Below are 26979 nucleotides of genomic sequence, written 5' to 3' on the forward strand. Positions count from 1 at the left end.
AAGTCTGAAGCATCTATTGTTACAGACTAAAGGGAAGGGAGAACGAAGAAGAAAGAAGGGGAGACCTGGATTTTAAAAGAACTGGTCCACCCATCAGTCAATCTCACTAACTCCTTACAAACCCCAACACAGGGACCTGAACAAAGTATGGGTATTGATGCAGTGTCTAGACAGATCTGAGGTACCACTGAATTTTCTTCATGTCAAGTTTGGCTATGAGAATCACAAAAATCATATAAGCCATATATATGCCAGACTCCTGAAGAATTTCTTGACCTTTTGATACATCTCTGCTTTGCCTGGAGGAAGAAAATACGAATAGTCACCACAAATGAACAATTGAAGGCACTAGCAGATCTGGGGAACACAATAATATGCAGTTTATACCAAAATCAATCAAAATGTTTTATTCAGCACCACGTTTTAAAATAAAGTAACAAAACAATAAGATTAAGCGCTTTCGTCTCTGCTTATTCAGAGACTTCTTCAGAATACCTTATCAAGCAAATCAATTACTTTTATATATCATCTTTGAATGCATCATTAAAGACACGGCTCCTCTTTTCTACAACAAGCCAACCAACACTCATAAGCAGTTATGCATGTATATGTACTGTATAAATAAATACATATCATATTCTAATCCTCTAAAGTATCCAGTGCATCAACTTGTTTTAAAAATTATATATATAAAGAATTGTAAACATATATTATAAAATGTTTTGCAGTTGCATTACTTCAAATAAATAGCACTTAATATTTAAAACTTGTAGCATAAAAGCCTCAAGTAAAAAACTGTTTTAACAGCATGAGATAAATCAAGCAAGCAATAAAATAAATAAAAAACAGATGAATGGCATTCGCATGCTTCATCTCCATTTTACAAATAAATGAAACCTCATCTATCTAATGCTTTCAATTTTAAGAAACATGCTAAGGAAAATGAGTCATTGAGACCCGACCACTGTGTGGCATTTGTTGTAATTTGCCAAAGTGCTTCATGTTTTTCAAGTATTAATAACCAGGGACCACCCCTTTTATCAAGGTCAAGGGCTTCAATGATGGCAAATATAAAAGTGTGGTCCGCAAATTCTGTGCAATGCTTTGCTAACGCATTTTTATCATTTTTATTTTTTATGTCTCTCAGATGTTCGTATATACGGTTCTTCAATTTCCTATCTGTCTTTCCAATGTAAAAACAGGGGCATTTTGAACAAAATGCACAGTGTACTACTTTTCAGTAGTACAAGAACACCTTTTGTTTAACTTTATATTTATATTATTCACGTTAAAGCTAGAACCCTCCTTAATATAAAGGTAATGGTTACAGGCACCACACTTACTCATACTGCCATTAAGTGGTCCCTTAAAAGTTGTTTCTAAAATGTTTTTCAGGCATTTACCCCTTCTATAAACAATAATGGGTCTCTCGCCCACAGATTCTCTAATTTACCTATTGTTTGCCATTATCATCCAATTCTTACAGTATATCCACGATACCCCTACTGGAACTATTAAATGTTGTTACAAATGCAGTATTAAAATTGTCTTGTGTTTCAAGACCCCTTCTATACAAACTGTTAGGGCTATCAACATTCAAATTTCAGTGTTTCCTATAAACTCATTAAAATTAGTCCTAACATGATTTTCTTGCTGGTTAAGGAGGGGTAAAAAATATCCCCTTTCACGTTTGTTTATTACTTCAAGCATGACGTCATTCACTAAGTTAGAAGGGTATCCCCTACTAATAAACATTTCTTTTAGAATGTCACATTCATTTAAAAACCAAAAGAATGTCACCATTCGTGCAGCCCTTACAAACTGCCCTTTCACCACCACTTTCTTTTGTTTATAGGGTGGGAACTTTCATAATGTAAAAAAAACTATTTGACTGTGTGGCTTTCCTAAAAATCTCTGATTTAAACACTTTAGGTTGCCTGTCTTTCATTAGTTTAACATATAAATAGGAGATTTCCTCACCACCAGTAGTATGTGTAAACTTTAAAAATACACTTGAATTGTTTGCATATTCTAAAAACTCATGAATCATCTCAGGAGGTCCTGTCCAGAAAATAAAAATATCATCCAAAAAACGCATATAGCACTTACAGTATAAAAAGTAGGGGGGATTTTTAGCAAAAACTTCTTTTCCCATTGGAGCATGACCACATTGGCATATAGACCCCCACAAGTCGAACCCATTGTGACCCATTCCACTTGCAGAAAAAATTCATAGTCAAATAAAATAAAATTGTTGGACAAAACAATTTCGAGCAGGTGTTCATATACATTAACATTGCTTTGGGTTATCCCCTTTTCAAGAAGGTAGTCGCAAAACCACTCAATGCCTAACTTATGTTGTATGACAGTGTATAGATCTTTAACATCGATAGTTATAAATACACAACTGTCAGTAAAGTCAAGACTATTTATTCTTGTCAAAAACTCCCATGAATCTCTGCATAGATGAATTTCATCAGCTACCAACCCTTTCATTTTAATGTCCAAGAATTTTGTAATTGGTTGTGTGATGAACCTTGGCCATTCTTCCATTTTTTTATTTATTTTATTGCTTGCTTGATTTATCTCATGCTGTTAAAACAGTTTTTTACTTAAGGCTTTTATGCTACAAGTTTTAAATATTAAGTGCTATTTATTTGAAGTAATGGAAATGCAAAACATTTTATAATATATGTTTACAATTCTTTATATATATAATTTTTAAAACAAGTTGATGCATTGGATGCTTTAGAGGATTAGAATGTGATATATATTTATTTATACAGTACATATACATGCATAACTGCTTGTGAGTGTTGGTTGGCTTTTTGTAGAAAACGGGGTGTGTCTTTAATGATGCATTCAAAGATGACTATATAAAAGTAATTGATTTGCTTGGTAAGGTATTCTGAAGAAGTCTCTGAATAAGCAGAGACGAAAGCGCTTAATCTTATTGTTTTGTTACTTTATTTTAAAACGTAGTGCTGAATAAAACATTTTTTATTGATTTTGGTATAAACGGCATATTATAGTGTTCCCTAGCTCTGCTAGTGCCTTCAAGTGTTCATTTATGGCAGAAGAAAATGTCTTCCCAGGGCAGTACCTAGCAGACATACCAGGAAAACAATTCTGCTTGAAGGGAGTAAACCCTCAGATTAAGTAGGAGTTTCTGAACACAAGTAAAGGACTCTTGACAACTGGAAGAAGGGTCTGCAAACACCAGACAATCATCCAAATATGTTCAATTATGAATTCCTTGAAGTAAGCAATAAGCAATTACTGGAGCCAGACACTTTGTAAATACTCTGAAGCAGTACATAGTCCAAAGGGTAAGCCAGAGAGCTGATAGCATAAGCCCAATATAGAAAAAGCTTAAGAAACATCTGAAATGTTTGCCAATGGGAATGTAATGGTAGGCACCTTTTAAATCTAGCTTTACCGTTAACGGGGTAACATGGTCTGAGGGGATAACATTTTAAACTTTGCAATGCTGACAAAAATATTGAGAAAGAGAAATCTAGCACATCTCACAGTTCCCTCTTTCTCTTGCACCAGAAAAATCCTTGAATAAAGCCCTTTGCCCATCTGGCAGGACGGCACTGGTTCTATGTTACCTTAAGATAACATCTGCTCCAGAAATGGAAGAAATGGGGATAGTCTGTTTACTGAGAAAGGAAGAACCTCTGGAAAGGAGGGAGGGACTTTTACTGCCAGCTCTACCCCTGCTGTAAGACTTTCGTAATCCTTTGACTGAAAGAATCTGGTGCCACAGAGGAAGATGTAGTCTCAGTAAGAGGGAGCTACAGAGGGAGAGAGAAAGACCGACAGGGTGGGGTGAGGGTTGGGGGGCATGACGAGGCAAATAGTCATGCTTATCAACATTATGTCTTTTTGGACTGTCCCTTTCTGTTCGGAGCATCCTTTCCATTGCTTTTTAAAGTCCTGTTTGTTGATATTTTGCTGCTTAAATTGCTTTTTGAAAAAGGGAACTGAGGTAAAAGGAAAAAAAATATATATTCCCTTTAAAAAAAGGAGTGCTGGAAGATTTGAGTCACCCCTTGAATTAACTTTTCCCTCTCATTAAATCTATTAAGAACTTCACCTGCAGAAATACCAAACAGAACTTCCTTGTTGGGAGAATTTAAAATATTAGGCTTAACATTTTCTGGTAAATTTTGAGAATGTAGCCAACCAAATCTTCTCATGACTGACTCAGCTGCAGCAGCTCTGGAGACAGTGTCCGCATCATCATAAGAATATATTCAGGAATGTTTGATTACATGATAATCAGATAAAACAGAGATATTCAAGGAATTATTACATCAGAATAGGGTAGCTTAACAGTTAACTTTTTTATGTTCTCAAAAGTCAGAAGCAAAACCTTTAACAAGTGAACCTGTTAAAGTGGTAGAAGAACAAACTTTCTTCCCACATTTGTCAAACGTTTTCCAATCACTGTCAGAGAGAATGTGATTATCATTAGCAATCTGTTTAGAAGTAGTTTTAAATAAGATCACAGCAGGGTCTGCTTTATGGTCAGAAAACATATGTTTGTATGTCTGCGGTACCTTGCATAACATATCACACTTTCTAAAGCCAGGAGGTTAACTGTCAGGTAAGCTGCAAGCTGTCAGAAAACCATCCTTTAGGGCAGATGAAACAAGAGAGACAGCTGCAGGTTGTGGAATATCCAACTGTGATGAATCATAATGCTTGTGCTGGGAGACGGAAAGTTTTGTTCCCATGCTTATTTCATTTTAATTAAAAGTCTCAAACAAAAGACAGATTTTTCTGGGGGATGGATTTGAAGCAATACTTTCCTCAGAATCAGAATCTCCAGTTTTTGAAAAAAAAAAACACTGAAGCACAACACTCTCACTCCAATATCTACACTTAGAACTAAAAATCAGAATGAGAAAGGGAGGGAACTCTTTCTTTTTCTCTCATGAGAAGAGTGTGTCAAATTAAAACCATAAATTAATTCCTCAGCAAGTCTTTCCAGTGCACAGAAATCAGCACAGGAGAAGAAATACTTTTATTTTTTGTTTCCTTCTTCTGGGTGAGTCTCTGGAAAAGACCGACACAAGGCAGGCCTAATTCTCACTCTTTCTCAGCTATGTGGCAGAACTTCTTCCCCTGGGTCCGATAAAAGTGGCTCAACCTTGCCTGCAGGGGGAAATCCCTCCAGCTACAGAGGAAGTGTCTAGCTCCCAGTCTTTAGTGGTTGTAGGTTGTACACCAGAGGGACCAACATAAAATGATGAACAGTCTGAGGATCCAGTATGGCCACAGTAGAGTCACCCATTGGCAGCTAAGACAGAGTAGGAGTTGACACCCAAAGACTCCCTACTATTTTTCTTGTGAATGGGGGAAAGGAGAACCAAGAATACTGATAACTGTTTCATGAGTTCAGCCAAGAATTCATCCATCCATCCATCCATATCCCCCTTTTTCCCATTTTATACATAGGACTGTGAGTAGAGGAGCCTGGAAGAGTTGGTAAATCTCATGACAAAAAAGTGGGTTTGAGATAAGAAAAACACATTGATAGTCCCCAAAGGCACAATAATCTGACTCTGAAATAAAAATCTGCAAGATTTGCAAAAAGAAAGTAAAAAAAAAATACTTACACATTTTATTCACACAAGCATTCACAAGTAAAAAATCTTCTGACAAGTAATGACAATCAAAGAAAATCAATTTTCTTAGCTTAAAATAAAATATTTCACAGAAAAAATACTAGTTTTCCTCAGAAAAACAAATCACTGGAAAGGTTTCCTCAATGCTGATGCGGGCTGGGGGGATTGAGGTGAGGTAGAATTTTAAATGCACTTAAAGTACAGCCTACTCTTCAGATCTGTGATAGAAAATGTACATTTTAAATGCGTTATACTTTTGGTGGCCAATGATCTTAAGTGCAGTCACTTATCATGAGACTAAAACAACAGATACAGTGATTTGAGGGGTTTCTTTCACTCAGCGCTGCTTGCACCAAACAATAAAAGGAACTCACTGCTCCAAGTGCACTTGGGATAAGGGTGAGAAACAGGGCAGATATATGCAAGTGCCACCAGAGTTAGTTGGTATCTGAAAATAGCCACTCCAAAGAAATTTACCATAAACCACTCAAAAAGGAAGAAAAAACAGCAGTACTGAACAGAGGAATCAAACTGAGCATTTCACATGAGCATGTGCTAAGTTAATCCTGCTCCATCCTTTTGGAGATAAGAAATTTATTTTATTTATCTGCACTTCATTTATGTGTTTAGAGTGCTACTACTTTATTTTTGCTTTATTTGTTGATTTTGCCTTTAAAATTATTTTAAAGGTCCCCTAATACTTGAAATTGTCTTGTCAAGTTAGTTTAAGTTGTTAAAATGTAACATTACACTCACAAGCAGTCTTTCTTGGTGTTATTATATCACGAGATTAGCAATGCCCTGTACAGGCATAAATGCCCTGGAAGTAAATTTAGCTATAAAACTTCCCTTAGAACCATAAGCCAACACATGACCCAGGACTGTTGTCACTGGGGACTCCATTGTACAACACACAGATGGACCACCCACTCACCAGGCTGAACAAGGAGAAGAGAACAGCTGCTTATCTGGAGCCAGGATCTGTCCAGTTACGAACACACGTAAAGTGACTGCACCCCAGCTAATAATGATTCTACCACAGTCCATGCCTGGAGCCAGGATCTGTCCAGTTACGAACACACGTAAAGTGACTGCACCCCAGCTAATAATGATTCTATCACAGTCCATGCCTGGAGCCAGGATCTGTCCAGTTACGAACACACGTAAAGTGACTGCACCCCAGCTAATAATGATTCTATCACAGTCCATGCCTGGAGCCAGGATCTGTCCAGTTACTGAACACACGTAAAGTGACTGCACCCCAGCTAATAATGATTCTATCACAGTCCATGCCTGGAGCCAGGATCTGTCCAGTTACGAACACACGTAAAGTGACTGCACCCCAACTAATAATGATTCTATCACAGTCCATGCCTGGAGCCAGGATCTGTCCAGTTACGAACACACGTAAAGTGACTGCACCCCAGCTAATAATGATTCTATCACAGTCCATGCCTGGAGCCAGGATCTGTCCAGTTACGAACACACGTAAAGTGACTGCACCCCAGCTAATAATGATTCTATCACAGTCCATGCCTGGAGCCAGGATCTGTCCAGTTACGAACACACGTAAAGTGACTGCACCCCAGCTAATAATGATTCTATCACAGTCCATGCCTGGAGCCAGGATCTGTCCAGTTACGAACACACGTAAAGTGACTGCACCCCAGCTAATAATGATTCTATCACGGTCCATGCCTGGAGCCAGGATCTGTCCAGTTACGAACACACGTAAAGTGACTGCACCCCAGCTAATAATGATTCTATCACAGTCCATGCCTGGAGCCAGGATCTGTCCAGTTACGAACACACGTAAAGTGACTGCACCCCAGCTAATAATGATTCTATCACAGTCCATGCCTGGAGCCAGGATCTGTCCAGTTACGGACACACGTAAAGTGACTGCACCCCAGCTAGTAATGATTCTATCACAGTCCATGTCTGGAGCCAGGATCTGTCCAGTTACGAACACACGTAAAGTGACTGCACCCCAGCTAATAATGATTCTATCACAGTCCATGCCTGGAGCCAGGATCTGTGCAGTTACGGACACACGTAAAGTGACTGCACCCCAGCTAGTAATGATTCTATCACAGTCCATGCCTGGAGCCAGGATCTGTCCAGTTACGAACACACGTAAAGTGACTGCACCCCAGCTAGTAATGATTCTATCACAGTCCATGCCTGGAGCCAGGATCTGTCCAGTTACGAACACACGTAAAGTGACTGCACCCCAGCTAGTAATGATTCTATCACAGTCCATGCCTGGAGCCAGGATCTGGCAAGTTACGAACACACGTAAAGTGACTGCAACCCAGCTAGTAATGATTCTATCACAGTCCATATCTGGAGCTAGGATCTGGCAAGTTACGAACACACGTAAAGTGACTGCACCCCAGCTAATAATGATTCTATCACAGTCCATATCTGGAGCTAGGATCTGGCAAGTTACGAACACACGTAAAGTGACTGCACCCCAGCTAATAATGATTCTATCACAGTCCATGCCTGGAGCCAGGATCTGTCCAGTTACGAACACACGTAAAGTGACTGCACCCCAGCTAATAATGATTCTATCACAGTCCATATCTGGAGCTAGGATCTGGCAAGTTACGAACACAAGTAAAGTGACTGCACCCCAGCTAATAATGATTCTATCACAGTCCATGCCTGGAGCCAGGATCTGTCCAGTTAAGAACACACGTAAAGTGACTGCACCCCAGCTAATAATGATTCTATCACAGTCCATGCCTGGAGCCAGGATCTGTCCAGTTACGAACACACGTAAAGTGACTGCACCCCAGCTAATAATGATTCTATCACAGTCCATGCCTGGAGCCAGGATCTGTCCAATTACGAACACACGTAAAGTGACTGCACCCCAGCTAATAATGATTCTATCACAGTCCATGCATGGAGCCAGGATCTGTCCAGTTACGAACACACGTAAAGTGACTGCACCCCAGCTAATAATGATTCTATCACAGTCCATGCCTGGAGCCAGGATCTGTCCAGTTACGAACACACGTAAAGTGACTGCACCCCAGCTAATAATGATTCTATCACAGTCCATGCCTGGAGCCAGGATCTGTCCAGTTACGAACACACGTAAAGTGACTGCACCCCAGCTAATAATGATTCTATCACAGTCCATGCCTGGAGCCAGGATCTGTCCAGTTACGAACACACGTAAAGTGACTGCACCCCAGCTAATAATGATTCTATCACAGTCCATGCCTGGAGCCAGGATCTGTCCAGTTACGAACACACGTAAAGTGACTGCACCCCAGCTAATAATGATTCTATCACAGTCCATGCCTGGAGCCAGGATCTGTCCAGTTACGAACACACGTAAAGTGACTGCACCCCAGCTAATAATGATTCTATCACAGTCCACGTCTGGAGCCAGGATCTGTCCAGTTACGAACACACGTAAAGTGACTGCACCCCAGCTAATAATGATTCTATCACAGTCCATGCCTGGAGCCAGGATCTGTCCAGTTACGAACACACGTAAAGTGACTGCACCCCAGCTAATAATGATTCTATCACAGTCCATGCCTGGAGCCAGGATCTGTCCAGTTACGAACACACGTAAAGTGACTGCACCCCAGCTAGTAATGATTCTATCACAGTCCATGTCTGGAGCTAGGATCTGTCCAGTTACGAACACACGTAAAGTGACTGCACCCCAGCTAGTAATGATTCTATCACAGTCCATGCCTGGAGCCAGGATCTGGCAAGTTACGAACACACGTAAAGTGACTGCAACCCAGCTAGTAATGATTCTATCACAGTCCATATCTGGAGCTAGGATCTGGCAAGTTACGAACACACGTAAAGTGACTGCAACCCAGCTAATAATGATTCTATCACAGTCCATATCTGGAGCTAGGATCTGGCAAGTTACGAACACACGTAAAGTGACTGCACCCCAGCTAATAATGATTCTATCACAGTCCATGCCTGGAGCCAGGATCTGTCCAGTTACGAACACACGTAAAGTGACTGCACCCCAGCTAATAATGATTCTATCACAGTCCATATCTGGAGCTAGGTTCTGGCAAGTTACGAACACAAGTAAAGTGACTGCACCCCAGCTAATAATGATTCTATCACAGTCCATGCCTGGAGCCAGGATCTGTCCAGTTACGAACACACGTAAAGTGACTGCACCCCAGCTAATAATGATTCTATCACAGTCCATATCTGGAGCTAGGATCTGGCAAGTTACGAACACAAGTAAAGTGACTGCACCCCAGCTAATAATGATTCTATCACAGTCCATGTCTGGAGCCAGGATCTGTCCAGTTACGAACACACGTAAAGTGACTGCACCCCAGCTAGTAATGATTCTATCACAGTCCATATCTGGAGCTAGGATCTGGCAATTTACGAACACAAGTAAAGTGACTGCACCCCAGCTAATAATGATTCTATCACAGTCCATGCCTGGAGCCAGGATCTGGCAAGTTACGAACACACGTAAAGTGACTGCAACCCAGCTAGTAATGATTCTATCACAGTCCATGTCTGGAGCCAGGATCTGGCAAGTTACGAATACACATAAAGTGGCTGCACCCCAGCTAATAATGATTCTATCACGGTCCATGTCTGAAGCCAGGATCTGGCAAGTTACAAACACACGTAAAGTGACTGCACCCCAGCTAATAATGATTCTACCACAGTCCATGCCTGGAGCCAGGATCTGGCAAGTTACGAACACACGTAAAGTGACTGCAACCCAGCTAGTAATGATTCTATCACAGTCCATGTCTGGAGCCAGGATCTGGCAAGTTACGAACACACATAAAGTGACTGCACCCCAGCTAATAATGATTCTATCACGGTCCATGTCTGAAGCCAGGATCTGGCAAGTTACGAACACACGTAAAGTGACTGCACCCCAGCTAATAATGATTCTACCACAGTCCATGCCTGGAGCCAGGATCTGGCAAGTTACGAACACACGTAAAGTCACTGCACCCCAGCTAATAATGATTCTATCACGGTCCATGTCTGAAGCCAGGATATGGCAAGTTACGAACACACGTAAAGTGACTGCACCCCAGCTAATAATGATGTAGTTGATGATTGAGATGGGATGCAAAGAGGTCTATGTGGGGACATCCCCAGACTGCTGTTATCATCCTGAATATTTTGGTGTCCAGCATCCACTCGTGTGGATCCGAAAGGTTTCTGCTCAGACTGTCTGCCAGGTAGTTTTGTTTCCCTGGTAGAAACTGAGCTTGAAGATCCAGATTGCAAGCTAGAGCTGTGTTCCATAGATCCATGGCTAGTCTGCAAAGGGGGTAAGAATGAGATCCCCCTTGCTTGTTTATGTACCACATAACTGTGGTGTTGTCTGTCCGTATTAGTAGTTGTCCTGGTTGTAAAAGATTCCTGAAGGCCAATAGAGCTTTCTGAACGGCTAACATTTCCTTTAAATTGATATGCAGGTGCTTCTGATCCTTTGTCCAAAGGCCCTGCAGACAGTTGCCCTGAAAATGGGCTCCCCAAGCATAATCCGAGGCGTCCGTGGTTAGAATCTGAGTGGCAGGAGGCAGACAGAAGGGTTTCCCTTTGTTTAGAGCACATGCCCTAGACCACCAAAGAAATTCCTTTTGAAGGCAAGGAAGGACGGAGATCAGTATGTCTAAACTGTGGCAATGCTGAGACCATACACTTTTTAGGTACCACTGTATTTTCCTCATGTGTAGTCTTGCATATGATATGAGAAGGATGCAGGAGGCCATGTAACCCAAAGCCTGCAGGAATTTCCTTGCAGATAGTTGAGTTAAAGTTGCCAAGGTTTTGAAAGTTGAAGCCAGCTGTAATTGTTTTTCGGATGTCAGAAATGCCATCTGGGTTGTGATGTTTAGAAGAGCACCCAGAAAAGTTATCTGTTGTGATGGTGTCAAAATTGACTTTTTTATGTTTACAGAGAATCCCAGGAACTTGAGGAGGTTCTGTACAAATTCTAGATGCTGGAGTAAGACATCCTTGCTGTCTGCCTGAATTAGACAATCGTCCAGATAAGGGTAAATTTGAATTCCCTTGAGTCTGCAGTAAGCTATTACTGAGCCAGGCATTTGGTGAAGACCCTGGGCGCAGTAGACAATCCAAAGGGCAACGCAGAGAATTGAAAGTGCCTCAATCCGGCCTTGAACCTGAGGTATTTTCTGCAATCCTGCCTGATGGGAATGTGTAAATATGCCTCCTTTAAATCCAAAGTTACCATCCATGCATCTTTGGACAGCATTGGAAGTAGCTGCTGTAGAGTAAGCATCTTGAATTTTGGAATCTCTAGAAAGGTGTTCAAGACCGACAGATCCAGAATGGGTCTCCATGAGTTTTGCTTCCTGGGGACTAGAAAGAGCCTTGAGTAAAAACCTTGTCCCATCTCTGAAAGCGGAACCAGTTCTATGGCATTCATAGCCAAAAGAGCTTCCACCTGGTTTAAGGCCTCCGTCCACTGATGTTTTGGAAGGTCTGGCCATCCGCTTGGCCTTGGCAAGGTATGAAAATGGAATTTGTAACCTCTTAAAACCACATCCAAAACCCACTTGTCTTGGGTTATTTGAGTCCAATTTTGATAAAAAAGAGAGAGTTTTCCTCTGAGGGGGGCTTCCAGGCAAGAAGTTCCTGTAGCCCAACAGAGGGAATCATTGAGTTTGTTTCCTTTGAGTTTGTGACCTGTCCTCTCCTCCCCTAGGGGTGGAAGCAGTCCACTGTCTTGGTCTATAAGAAGCTTGTGTTTGAGGCCTTCCTCTGGAGCGTCTATATCTACCCCTCTGAGGCCTGTCTGAAGTGGGAAAGGACCAATTTTTTGAAGGCCAATTCCTGCTGAATCTAGGTGGCTGTACTTGTAAGAAATCTTTAACTGTTTGCATGGATTTCGCCTTATCCTCCATCTTTTTAATCACCTCTTCAGCTTTTGATCCAAACAAAACATTATGCTGAACAGGAGCATCCAATAATTTAGCCTTTACTTGTTCAGGCAAATTTTGCTCCTTTAGCCATGCATGCCTTCTAATGACTGTGCCGGAGGCAGCAGCCCTACAAGAAGCCTCCAAGGCATCAAATCCACAGTGTAAACCATGCTTCCCAACTTGTTCAGTGGCATGCAATAAGTCATGTAATTCCTTATCATCTGCACAGGCAGAAATGGAAGTAAGCTTTTGTTTTAAAACAGACAAGAGACATTGCTGGTATTTCAGCATATGAAACTGACAGTTTAAAGCCCTAATGGACAAAGTAGCAGAAGTGTACACTTTTTTGCCCCATCTTTCTAAGGATCGAGAATCCTTTTCGGTAGGAATGGGATTTTTGGCAGAAGCGGCCTTAACTCCCTTAGGACCCTGAGAAATGTTTTCAGGGTCAGCAGAAGGGTTCTTGTATAAAAACTGGTGGGAATCAGGAACTCTGTAATATCTATCAGGCTTAACAGGAGCAGGAGGAAAAGAGTCAGGGGTTAAGTTAGCCTCCGAAAAGGCATCATCCACAATATCCAAAACAGGAGGAATAGCCAGGGGTCTATGTTGGGGAAGAAGAAGAAAATCCCTCAGTCTTTTCTTAGAGTCCGAATACTCCTGTCCTTCCCAGTGGAAATGTTCCCTCATTTCATGCAAAGTTTCCCCAAAAGAGAAATCCTCAGGGGGAGAAGCTGAAGGAATGGATTCCTCAGCATCAGAATCCTCATAAGGAGGGAAAGAATATTCCTGGTCAGAAGAAGAAACTGAAGAAACAGAGGCCTGATCAGAGGAATCATAATAAACATCCCACCTTGGCCTTTTATCTGGAGGGGGATGTGAACCCCTAATCATAGTAAGTAAATCCTCCGCCATCTTGAGTAAGTGTTTCTGTGACTTGGGAGCCGGTTCAGAAGAGGCCTGTGTTGCAGTCTTTGATTTAGAAGGAGTCTTTGCCTTTGCCTTTATTAGAAGCTGATTAGGCCTGAAAACCCCTTCGGAAGACGGTACCTGCACAACGGCTCCGGACCCATCCGAAGGAGCATTGTCCGAAGGTCCTGCAATAGAAATATTTAAAGGCCTTGTTGGCTCCTCATGAGAGTCCGTTTCGGCCATCGGTTCTGAAATGGCCGACGACAGGGGCTGCAAAAGCGCCTCACTGACGACGGCCGAACCTGAAGCTGGCTCCGCTTGTGCGCTATCATCAGATTTCGACCTCGGAGGCCTGTCTTTATCATTGCGACGTTTGTGAACTCCGGTAGCCGGAACCGTATCCGACGACATTTTGTAGTTAAAGCGCCTACCGAAGTAATGAAAAGCAAAATCGCACCTTCGCTTAATTGTACGTTGATTGAATCTAGCACAAAACCGACAACTAGCTACGTCGTGGTCAGGGCCTAAGCAAGGAATACAGTAAGAATGAAAATCCTTATGAGGTATTTGCTTCCCACATGAAATACAATTATTAACTTTTTCTGACATCGGAGTGGAGCAAGAAAAAAGTTTCCCCAACGGGGTACTTAGCTTTGAGTGGAGAAGAAAATCTTCGGACTGAAGTTTATTAGAAAAAATCGTCAGGAGTCAGTCGACCGGCACTTGCGAACTGCTATCACCGCACGGCAAGAAAGACTGGAGAAGATGGCGTCTGCTGTCAACTTTATACTCCTGGTGCTCTGACGTCAGGGAGCATGGTTGAACAGCCAACGCTGGACCCAGACTTTGGGATTCTGGCCGACCGAGGACTGCCTGCCGGCAGGGGAGAAACCCTACAGTCATGACTGCAACAGTGAAACACGATGAACATCTGGCAAATTATGAACACATGTAAAGTGACTGCACCCCAGCTAATAATGATTCCATCACAGTCCATGTCTGGAGCCAGGATCTGGCAAGTTACGAACACAGGTAAAGTGACTGCACCCCAGTTAATAATGATTCTATCACAGTCCATGTCTGGAGCTAGGATCTGGCAAGTTTCGAACACACGTAAAGTGACTGCTCCCCAGCTAATCATGATTCTATCACAGTCCATGTCTGGAGCTAGGGTCTGGCAAGTTACGAACACACGTAAAGTGACTGCTCCCCAACTAATAATGATTCTATCACAGTCCATGTCTGGAGACAGGATCTGGCAAGTTACGAACACAAGGAAAGTGACTGCAACCCAGCTAATAATGATTCTACCACAGTCCATGTGGGAGTTAACAACCCAAGACTTACTTCCCTGGACTATATGAAGACAGACTCTGATTAAGTGTCTCAGGCAGGTATGTGCCTTGCATTGAGCAGCATTATACATTCACCAAAGATGATGCCACAGTATGAGCAAAAGATGATCAACTTCAATAAATTGCTTAGTTTATTGTGCCTCTCCAGTGGGATTCAGTATGGATCGGTGTGTGAGGATATGTTCAACAGACCAGGTTGCTTTGCAAAAGATGGTCTGCACCATTCTCCCCTACGCTTCTGAATATTGCCCTAAAACTTTATCCACCCCCTTAGAGACCTTTTTACACAATGCTAAATTGACAAACCCACTGACACAGCAAATAAAACCTAAAGAAATCTAAAGATGTTACTGCTAGGAGCTTGATAAAGAAACTTCACACCCTTAAGCTTTCCTCACTCTGGAGAACGTAGACATCTGTGTCGTTACCAAGACATGGTTTAAATCTGCAGAAAGTACTCGGGCAGTGCAAGGCTTCAGTGCCTTCCATACATTTAGACCATTAGCTGCACTGACAGGGACAAAAGGTGCAGCCTCTGTCTATATTAGCAACACGCACAGCTCTGCTTTGGTTAAAGAGGTTGGGACGAAAGGTGGACCTCAGTGTATATTAGCAACACGCACAGCTCTGCTTTGGTTAAACAGGTTCAGACAAAAGGTGGACCTCAGTGTATATTAGCAACACACACAGCTCTGCTTTGGTTAAACAGGTTGAGACAAAAGGTGGACCTCAGTGTATATTAGCAACACGCACAGCTCTACTTTGGTTAAACAGGTTGAGACGAAAGGTGGACCTCAGTGTATATTAGCAACACACACAGCTCTACTTTGGTTAAAGAGGTTAAGACAAAAGGTGGACCTCAGTGTATATTAGCAACACGCACAGCTCTACTTTGGTTAAACAGGTTGGGACAAAAGGTGGACCTCAGTGTATATTAGCAACACGCACAGCTCTACTTTGGTTAAACAGGTTGGGACAAAAGGTAGACCTCAGTGTATATTAGCAACACGCACAGCTCTGCTTTGGTTAAACAGGTTGGGACAAAAGGTGGTTCCTTGGTCTATATTAGCAACACGCACAGCTCTACTTTGGTTAAACAGGTTGGGACAAAAGGTAGACCTCAGTGTATATTAGCAACACGCACAGCTCTGCTTTGGTTAAACAGGTTGATGCCCTGGAATTTATCCACATGCAAATCACCACAGACAAAATCTCATACCATATCCTAGCAAGCTATAGTTCATCCTCTATTTCCCTAGAATCCCATAGCTCTTACCTAGTCTAACTGAGACACTCACTATTAAACTACATATCCTCTTAATGGGAGACTAATTACCCTGTATAGACTGGGAAACATATACTGCCACATACTCACAGGCATAAAGATTCTGGGACTTATCAACACAGATACACTTGATGAGATACTGTGCACACCCAACACAGGTTCAAATATGATGGACCTGGTACTCATCAATATGGGAGAATGCTTCAACCCCGCCTCCACCCCCATGTCACGAGCTCACTGGTGAGGTGGGACCACAAAGCTGTCTCCTTCAAAATAAAAATCAACTGACTAACCCCAGCAAGCCCTGTAACAGTCAGGACTTATTCCAAAGCAAACTGCATCCTATTAAGAGACAGTTTGTCAAAATTCAATGTCCCTCCCAACCCCAAGTTCATAGCAACCTATGTGGAATTGTTCACAGAGACCCTGTACAACCATGTAAATGGCTGTATAGAGGTTGCTGTACATACAATAAATAAGCCAAAAAAACTCTTAAAAACAAACTAGACTAGTTGAATCCTAACTTTAATAGGGTGTATAACAAAAGGAAAAAAATCATGGCTAAAATCAGGAAGAACAACACTCATAATTATAGAAGCTCTCTAATTAAACTACACAGGAAAGTAAGAGGACTAATTAAGTCCAATAAGGCCAAGCATGAGGTCAAGATACCCACACAGGCTAAAGACAACCCAACAGCTATGTCCAAGACGTCTAAGGCAGCACACATCAGTGTGCCAAACTGGTGGTCAATGGTGCTACCTTCACTGAGCACAGCAACACAGTGAATTTGCTGGCTGACAAATTCAGCTCAAACTTCACCCCCACCTTCCACAATGAAATACCTACCAGTATTACCCCCCTACTGGTAAAAGGGAGCAGATCCTGGTAGCACACACTAAGGCAAAAAACACAGTCTCAGTGGGCTCTGACAATATCCCAAGATGTCTACTAAATAGCTTAAAACATAAACGAACAGGAACATTTAAGTCACTTTTCACCTACAGCCTCAAAACAGGCTCTGTACCATAAAAATGGAGGACTGCAATGGTTATCCCATTTCACAAAGGTGGACCATTAACTGACCCCAGAAACTACAAGTCTGTTAGTCTGACATGTCTAATATGCAAAGCCATGGAACAAATTACCATGGAAATGAACAACAAAGACACAGACAACCTTCAGATCAGACAATGGACCCAATCCAGATGACTTTGTCAAGGGAAGATCATGACTACTAAATCTGGTGGACTTCTTTGAGAAGGTCATCAAGGCAATGGATGAGGGGAAAATGGTGCATACTGCCTACCAGGACCTGGCTATGATGTTTGATACAATACCCCACTTAGATATAGTTGACAAACTCACCAAAATGGGAATAAACCCATACAAAACTCACTGGATAGCCAGATGGCTCACAGACAGGACCCAGGAAGTGAGGATTGGTGATATCACCTCCACTAAGAGACCGGTCACAATTAGGGTACTTCAGGGCTCTGTGCTGGGACCGCCCCTATTTGGTATCTACTTCTAGGAGGTAAAAGCTAATGTCAAGGACCTTTAGCTGACCAAGTTCACATACAACAGCAAATTGGGAGCTATCAAAAATTCCCCCCATGACACAGACATCTTACAAGAGGGTCTAATACAGACAAATGACTTTTGCCAAATTCAAAAACTAAAACTGAATGTTAAGAAATACATTACTGTGCCTTTTGGGAAAACCGACACCCAGGCTTATTACTCCATCAAGACACCCCTAAGAGTTGACCCAGTAGTCAGGGATCTGGGAACATATGTAGACAGTAATCTGGCCTGTGGCCAAGGTAATAAGACAATCATTCTATGTCGCCCAACTTATAAGTAAGGGCATGGCATCCAGGTCTAAGAAAGTCATAGTACCACTTTATTCAGCCTTTATCAGACCCATGATTGCATATAATGCCTCCTTCAGTATGTACATCACAAAACATATGCAACAGTTGGAATGCCAGCAAAGATTCATTACCAGGAGAAAGAATAGTTGTGTAAAATCTTACCATAACCATAGATGCCCTTCTTTTCTATGTTGCAGTATTCTAGGTGTGGGATTTCCTGCCCTTAGGCAACTTGTACGTCAGCTTCTATATAAAAGCTTCAGCATAAACCTAAATGTGACGTCTGTACGCACAATCCTCAAAACTTGAAGGCCAGCAGGCAGAGAAGAAGGCCCAGCAGGAGGAATGCCAGTTGTTTCCAGGTGTGTGACTTGGAGTCTTACTGTAATGTAGATAGTACAGGTAAGGAATAGGACCTGGGGGGACTGGTGGGTGGGAAGGAATACTGCAACATGGAAGAGAAGGACATCTATTGTTATGATAGGATTTTACACAACTATTCTGTGTTCTTCTATTCCTATGTTGCAGTACTCTAGGTGTGGGAGCATACCACAGCTTATGCGGATGACAGGGTGGAGGTAGATGAAGGGTGTTCTACAAGACCCTGCAGGATTGCCCTGGCGAATCCTGTCCTAGCTCTGGAAACTTGGCCCAGTTTGTAATGCTTGGTGAAGGTGTGGATAGTGGCCCAAGTGGCTGCTTCCAAAATGGATGCTGTGTCTAGGCCCTTGGGGTGGCCACAGCTCTAGTGGAATGGGCTTTGATTCCCCCTGTGGGTTCCTTTTCATGGTGGGAGTAGCAGAAGCAAACAGCTTTCCTGATCCAGCATGCGATGGTTTGCTTGGAGACTGCCTTGTCCAGGGCTCTGGGGTGGAAGGAGGCAAAGAGCTGGTTAGTCTTCCTGATGGTCTTGGTCTTGTCTAGGTAAAACTTAAGTTGTCTGTGCATGTCCAGGGAGTGCAGTATCCTCTCCCCTTCATTAGTGGGTGAGGGAAAAAGGTGGGTAGATGAATGGATTGGTTAAGAGATAGGTCACTGACCACCTTAGGCATAAAGGAGGGGATGGTTCGCAGGGACACCCTGTCTTTGTGGAAGACAATGTAGGGGGGACAGGCCATTAAGGCCTGCAACTCTGACACTCTTCTGGCTGAAGTGACAGCCACTAGCAGGACCGTCCTTCCATGTACACAACTGTAAAGAAGAAGGCCCAGACGGTTCAAAGGGATGTTGGGTTAATTTCTCTAAGATGTAGTGAAGGTCCCAAGGTAGTGGGATAGGTTTCCTAGGTGGTCTCATGTGCAAGCCACCTTTAAGGAAAAGCTTTACATCAAGCCTGGCAAGCAAGGGGGGTTCCAGGGGCAGGCAGGCTGATATGGCAGAGTGGTGTACTTTTACAGAAAAATAAGAAAGCCCACTTTTTATCAACTGACACAGGTAGTTTAGAACCAGGGGAACCTCCGCTGAGCTAGGGTCCCTTCCCTTGTCCACACACCATTTTGCAAATCTTTCCCACTTAGCCAGGTAAGATTTTCTGGTGGTAGGTTTCCTTGCTTCCCTTAGGACTGACAGCATGTCCTCTGAGTAGTGGTGTCTGAAATGGATCAAAAGCTTATCACCTACAGAGTCAGAGACAACATCTGTAAGTATGGGTGTAGGAGAGTTCCTTTGTCTTGTGCCAGTAGGTCCACCTTGTAGGGTAACTTAAAGTGATTGTCCTTGGCTAGTCTGTGACGTAGGGGAAACCAGTGCTGCCATTGCCAGTAGGGAGTCACTAACAAGATTTTTGGTTTGTCCTGCATTTTCAGGAAGACGTTCTGAATCAGTGGGAATGGGGAGAAGGCATAAAGGAACTTCCCCCTCCCAAGAGATACTGAAGGCGTCCACTCTCCATGCTAGAGGGGAGTGGGTTTTTGAGCAGAAGTTCTGCAGTTGCCTGTTCTGGGGGGAGGCAAACAGGTCTATTTGTGGAGCACCCCACCGGTGGACTATGTCTAAGAAGACTTCCCTGTTCAGCATCCACTTGTGCTGAGGCGAGGAGGTCCTGCTCAAGAGATCTGCTTGGTGGTTGCCCTGTGAGGGGATGTAGGCCGCCTGCAGGACTAAGTTGAGATGAGAGGCTAAGTCCCATATCAGCAGGGATAGTCTGCACAGCTGATAGGCCTTTGTTCCTCCCTGCTTGTTGAGGTACCACATCACCGTGGTGTTGTCGGTGACAATCTCGAGCACCCCTGGAACCAGAAGGGGGGAGAAGGTCTTTAGAGCTAAGTAGACTGCTGTCATTTCCCTGACATTGATGTGTTTGGCCTGAAAAGAGGGATGCCATTTTTCTGGAATCCTTTAAGAGGCCAGAGTTGCTCCCCAACCTGAATCTGAGGCATCTGTATGCATTACTTGGGGTGGGGTGGGGGGTTGTAGATGGAGCCCTGGGTTCAGATGCACTAGCTGGATCCACCAGCTGATTTCTGTTTTCAGACAGGAAAGGAGGGTGATGGGACCAGGTGTTCTTCAGGAACCACTGTAGCTTGCGCATGTGCATTCTTGCCAGTGGTAGCATGGGGATGGTCGTTGCCATTAAACCCAGGAAACGGAGAAATTGCCTTACCGTCACCTTTTGGGATAATAGGGATTCCTGGAAGTGGGAAGTCAAAGAAAGAACCTTGTCCTGTGGGAGAAAGGCCTTCATTGTGTCTGTTGTGATTCTGCAGCCTAGGAAAATCTTGTCCTGGCTTGGGATCACAGAGGATTTGGGGAGGTTGATGGTGAATTCTAGGTTCTGCAGAAGGGACATGGTGAAATGTAGATGCTTCAGTAGAGCATCTCTGGACTGCCAGTATCAGGATGCCATCCAGATAAGGGTAAATCTGAACACCCTGAGTTCTGCAGAAGACAATGGCTGGGGCTAGGCACTTTGCAAAAACTAGGGGGGGGGTGGATAAACCAAAGGGCAAGGCTGTAAATTGGAAGTGACAGCAGGTCCAGAGAAATGCAGGAATTGCCTGTGGGAATTCCTGATGGGTATGTGCAGGTAGGCCTCCTTTAGGTCCAGGATGGCCATGAAGGCCTTGGTTGGAATAAGAGGCAGCAGGGTGGGGAGAGAGAGCATTTTGAAAGAGCATACCTGAAGATGGAGGTTTAGAAAGGACAGGTCTAACATGGGTCTCCAGGGGCCGTCTTTTTTGGGGACCAGGAAGAGATGGGAGTAAAAACCCTTTCCTTCCTGTCCTGGAGGGACAGGTTCTATGGGTCTAGCTTTTAAAGGTGTGCCAGAACTTGTGGCATGAGATGGGCCTGGTTTTTGGGGAGGAGAGGAATGCCTCTTTTGGGTGGCATCTCTTTCCAGGATAGGAAGCACACCTTTTGGATAATGTTTAAGACCCACTGGTCTGAAGTGATGGATTGCCAGAGGGAAGACAGTGGGAAAGAGGGCTGAGAGGGGGAGGTGGGCAAGGCAGTCATGCATTACTGGGGCCTCCTCTGTCCTGAAAGGGCCGTCTAGGTTGATGAAGTGGAGCAGGGGATCTGGAATTTATAAGTCTTCTACCTCGATCCCTGGACCTGGAAGAGGAGGTGGAGGGCTGAGGAGTACGTCTCATAAAGGTGGCCTTAGCAAGGTAGTTCCTATAATACTTGAGGATGGGTGACACCAGCAGGTGCTTCATGTCCTGGAGTTCTTTGCTTTTTTCTTGAAGATTTTTAAAAAGGTCAGCAGATTGTTTGCCGAAAAGCACATTGTGGTCCAGGATCTTAGACTTGAAATCCTCAGGGAGGTTCTGGAGTCTTAGCCATGAGTACCTCCTGAGGGCTGAAGCAGATGCTGCAGACCTGGCGGATGCTTCTGCAGCATCGTAGCTGCATCTGATGGAATGCCTGGCTACTTGTTGGGCGAAGGAAAGTTTGGAAGAAATGTCCATCTTGATGTGACTGTTAGGCAAGGATGCCAGCATGGAGGAGGCTTGAGAGACCAAGTCTGATGCATACTTAGTCATGTGGGTCTGATAATTTATGGCTCTGAAAGCCACAGCTGAAAAAGTGTATACCTTCTTCCCCATTCTATACATGTAAATGGTGTCTTTGTCAGTGAGTAGTAGGGAGGCAGAGGGCAGCATTCTAGACTGCTTATCTGCAGTGGTGGCAATAACAGCTGGGTCCGCCAAGGGTGGTTTAACCAGGAATTTCTGGTCCTCTGGTACTTTATAGAAGCAGTCAGGATGCTTAAGGGCCAGAGGATGGAACTCAGGGGCCTCAGAAGCAGCGCTGAAGGCATCCAAGTAAGCAGGCAGAACAGGGGGTACTGCTGAAGGGGAGGCTGATTCCACTTGCAGCAGCTCAAAGTACCTTTTTTGGGTATCAGTCATTTGGGACATATCCCATCTTGGTGATGGTCTCACCAAAAGTAATGTCCTCAGGGGGGGAATCCCCCTCCACAGATTCTTCATCTGGAGAGTAATATTCCTGGGGGGAGGCAATCTGGGAAACATAAGAAATGTACTCTTCTGAGGATGAGAAGGAAGAATCATGTTCTTCTTCCCTGACTTGAGGGGTCATGGGTGGGAGGGAAGAAGCAGAGGCAGGCCTAGGGCTCAGAAGAGGCAGGGTGGAGATGGCTAAGTCTGAAGGCCTGAGGGCCATAAAGGCCTGCATGAGAGAAGAAGTGAAGGTCTGCCAATCCGGTGTGACTTCTGAAGAGGTGGAGGTATGTTTAGTTTTCTGCTTCTTTTTGGCCGGGGAGGAAGTAGAGAGTGGCCTGGCATCGGTTTTGGGCAGCAACACATCCGAAGTCTGGATCCCTGCCGGACGTACCACCGAAACTGGTTCCCCCTCGACATCGATAACTGTCGATGTCTGGATAAGTTCTGAGGATATGCCGGTCGTTGGCTGCAAAACGGCTTCCTCAAAGGACATTGGTGCAGTTGACGGATCCGCCAAATGCGCCTCAACCCCTAGATTGGCAGTTGGCAGTGCATCAGGGAAGCGGAGCGGCAGACGAAGAAGGCCTAGGAACCTTGGCCTTCTTATGCAAAGGTTCAGGTGTGGCCTCCAATGCAGGATCCATCCTAAAGGCTAATTGCTTAAGACAGTTCTCCAGGTAGAGATTTAATGTGGCTAGATGGCTGCACAAGGTCTTAGACACAAACGACTGACAAATAGCGCAGGAGGAGTGATCGTGTTCCCGGCCTAGGCAAAAAACCACACTGGACATGGGCATCTTTATGGGGTATCTGGCGCCTGCATTGGCACGTTCCCTTTTTCCCTGACATAGGCTAAAGGCTACAACAACCAAGCATGAGCAAGAACAATAGTCAAAAATAAGAAAAATAGAAACCCAACGCGTGACTTACTTTAAGATGCGACATCTGTGAAGAGGCGATTATACAATGCGAATGTCGTCTGCGGCTGAAATGTTCTGGGGATTGTATGTGCAGACGTCACAATTAAGGCCCCTGATTTATGGCCCTACATGTGACATCCCATGTACACTGCAACAGCCAAGCTGAAGCTTTTGTATAGAAGCTGACGTACGAGCCGCCTGAGGGCAGGAAACCCCAGACCTAGAATACTGCAACATACGAATAGAAGGACATCCTAGGATATAAACACACTGTCTCATGAGGATCACCTAAAAGCCCTGTCTCTATACTCTTGTCTCCTACAAGTTACTAAGAGGTGATCTATGTCTGGAATACAAGGCATCCTCGGATACAGCAATGATGGACCTTTTACACATCCAAAAAAATAATAGCATCAGAACCACTAGATCCAAGGATTTAAATTTTGCTTGTGATAAAAACAAGACATGTTGGTAAGACAGATATGTATTTCAAAGGATCACCATGCCCTAGAACAGAATTCCCATCCATGTGAAACAGAGTCCATCTCTAATCTTATTTAAGTGTAACCTTGACCAATGGATGGGAAATCGGAAATTCAACCCGGGTCTAGCCAGCATGTCTCTGATAAAGAGACACAGACGTAAATGCTAAAGCTAGCAAAGCCCTTCACATAACCTCTAAAAACCTTCTAGCTAGCATACCTCCTCCTAATAAACACACATGATACACAGAGACACAACTGGGTTGGATTGCATGGGTAGGCTTATAAAGGCCCTAGTGGTAGTTAACCTAGTACACACCTATGTAGTTAAAACCACATGTAAACTGAAAAAGGGGTCTCCTCTGGAGTGCCATCTCACTAGTCGCATTACACTTTGGGCACTGTTTCCCAGCCAGACAGTCAAGTATTGGTGCCAGAAACCAATACATTTTTACTAGTAAATAATCACAGCAGCACTAATGCCAGTGATACCCTGATAAACAATTAAGCGAAAGCATCTCTAAACCAAGACAGTGACATGATTTATACAGCCTAGAAGAGCAGTTACTCACCACTTCTGACTCACATGAATAAACAAAAGCCTGTGTTAAGTGGCTACTTGTGAAAGGTTTAGGTAGTAGCTAAAATGGTGAACATTTCCATTCTACAGATGCAGTAAAAGAGATAGGTCTGGGCTAATAAGCATCTGGTGTGATTGATGTATACAATTTGACCATTTCATACTTACTCCTAAGTTGTACTGCAGAGGTACTATTCTGCTACACACAAGAGCACTGAAGGTGATGTACATTTCACAGTTTTAGGTGACCTGTACTTCCGTTCGAGAATTGCACACCCACTGAACAACAGTACACTATTAATAGGAGCTTATCAGACTTATTGTTGTGAAAGAACAAAAGTGTTCAAGACCATGACCATGAAGCTGGTAACCTCCGTGACTACTAATCACTAGTAAAGAAAGAAGGTGTGGCATGGCAGAATGCCAGTAAACATCAGCCTCCAACTGGAAAATAAAGTAATGTGTAACAATAAGGTGAACAGGGATATGGAAGCAGAAATAATCTTGTCAAAATTATAACGTTTCACTTACCCAAGTGCCTTCAACTGTAACTTCAGCTGCCTTCTTCTCTCTTCATTTATTGGATATGTATAGAATATTAGCAGCCCAATTAGAAGAAAAGCTATGGGGAGAACACATACAAGGACTGTGAGGGTGATGGGAACAGCTGGATTCTGGATACAGGCTCCAGGCTTGTAACCTGCAAAACTGAAAAAAAAAATAGGCTTGACAATGTGTTAGTGCAGTATGTAAGAAAATACAATTTTATAACATGAACAGAAACTCTACAATTCACCTTAGCTTTTGATTCTTGTTCTGACTTACTCTTTTATCAGTTTTAGGATTTTTTCCACATTTTTCACTTTTATTTATTTATTCCTTTTGTTAACAAGGATAGTCTATAGTCTGGCTGAGCCTGAAATAGCCCCCTTTCACCAAAAGCCTGACGAGAAAAGCTCCAAAAATATCAATAAATGTAAGTAGAAAGGAATACAAATCATTAAATTAGAGTGTGACAAATTAATATATTGCACATTTGGTAAATAGATGTTGACAGATCCATTTAGAGAAATGTATTCAATAAATACATAGTTAATATCTTACAGACCCATAGGTTTGACCAGCCTCATATGCAAAGCCATGGAAAGACTTGTCATGGAACTAATCAACAAGGACATAGGAAATCTCCAAACACCGATTCATCAAGGGCAGGTCATGCTTGTTCAACCTTGTGGACTTTTTTGAAAAGATCACAAAAGCAATGGATGATAGTGAAATGATACACACCATATAACTTCACCTGGCCAAAGCTCTTGGCACAATCTGCCACTCAGGCATAACAGAAAAGCAAAATAAACTGGAACTAAACTTCTGTGTCATCCGCTGGATTGTCCAATGGTTCACAGATTGGACAAGGGAAATCAAAATAGGGGAAGTTGACTCCACAAACAGTCTAGTCACCAGTGGAGTTGCCCAGGGTTATGTACTGGAACCTCTCCTGTTTGGCATCTACTTTTTTGAAATAAAAGCCATTAACAAAGGGTTCTAGATGACTAAGTTTGCAGATGGCCGCAAGGTAGAAATAGTTGAATCCTCAAATGGCTTAGCCATCCTGCAGGAATATTTGTCCCAAATAAATAAATGGTGGCAAAACCATGGAATGAAACTTCTTCTTCTTCTTTCGGCTTTTTCCCGGTTAGGGATCGCCACAGCGGATCACCTTGTCCGCACATTGAATGGCAGTGGAGTTTTACAGTGTCAAGTTGCCAGCCCGGCGCCCAACCTTCCACAGAAGGCACACTCACACGCACACCTAGGGCCAATTTAGAGTGTCCAATCCACCTGCAGCATGTCTTTGGGATGTGGGAGGAAACCGGAGCACCCGGAGGAAACCCACACGACCACAGGGAGGACATGCATACTCCGCACAGAAGGCACCCCAGCCGAGGATCGAACCGGAGAACCTCTTGCTGTGAGGCGGCAATGCTAACCATTGCACCACCGTGGTCGCCCTAAAATCATGGAATGAAACTAAATGCCAAAAAATGCATTATTGTATCCTCTGGGAAGTCATCTACAAACCTACCACATTGACAATATGCACCTAAGAGATGACCCAGTTGTTTAGGATTTGAAAACTAATATGGACAGTGACATAAATTTTGACCAACACGCATTCACTGTTGGAAGAAAATCCTTCCACATTGCACAGCTTCTAAACAAAGGAAATGTGTCTAGATCTAGGGATATTATATATATGGACAGTGACATAACTTTTGACCAACACGTATTCACTGGTGTAAGAAAATCCTTCCACATTGCAAAGCTTATAAACAAAGGAAATGTGTCTAGATCTGGGGATATTATATATGGACAGCGACAAACCTTTTGACCAACACGTATTCACTGTTGTAAGAAAATCCTTCCACACTGCAAAGCTTATAAAGAAAGGAAATGTGTCTGGATCTCGGGATATTATTGTCCTCCTTTATTCAGTCCTCATTAGGCCAAGCATTCAGTATAACATCTCCTTTGGCATGCATCTATCCTGACACATACAACTACTGGAATATTCACAGAGATATCTT

The 26979-nt window shown here is 43.3% G+C and overlaps 1 protein-coding gene across 1 annotated transcript in view; it reads right to left on the minus strand.

Annotated features, from left to right (window-relative positions):
* The window catches only part of LOC122817219 (sodium-dependent lysophosphatidylcholine symporter 1-like), a 985499-nt gene that overhangs the window by 97759 nt on the left and 860761 nt on the right, over nucleotides 1-26979 (minus strand). The window contains exon 13 of the mRNA XM_044090437.1: nucleotides 24923-25099. Within this exon, the coding sequence (XP_043946372.1) occupies nucleotides 24923-25099 (177 nt within the window). The remainder of the gene's footprint in view (nucleotides 1-24922; nucleotides 25100-26979) is intronic.

The sequence above is a fragment of the Protopterus annectens genome, chromosome 12.part0, assembly GCF_019279795.1.
Source record: "Protopterus annectens isolate FY-2018-M chromosome 12.part0, PAN1.0, whole genome shotgun sequence".
NCBI lineage: Eukaryota > Metazoa > Chordata > Ceratodontiformes > Protopteridae > Protopterus > Protopterus annectens.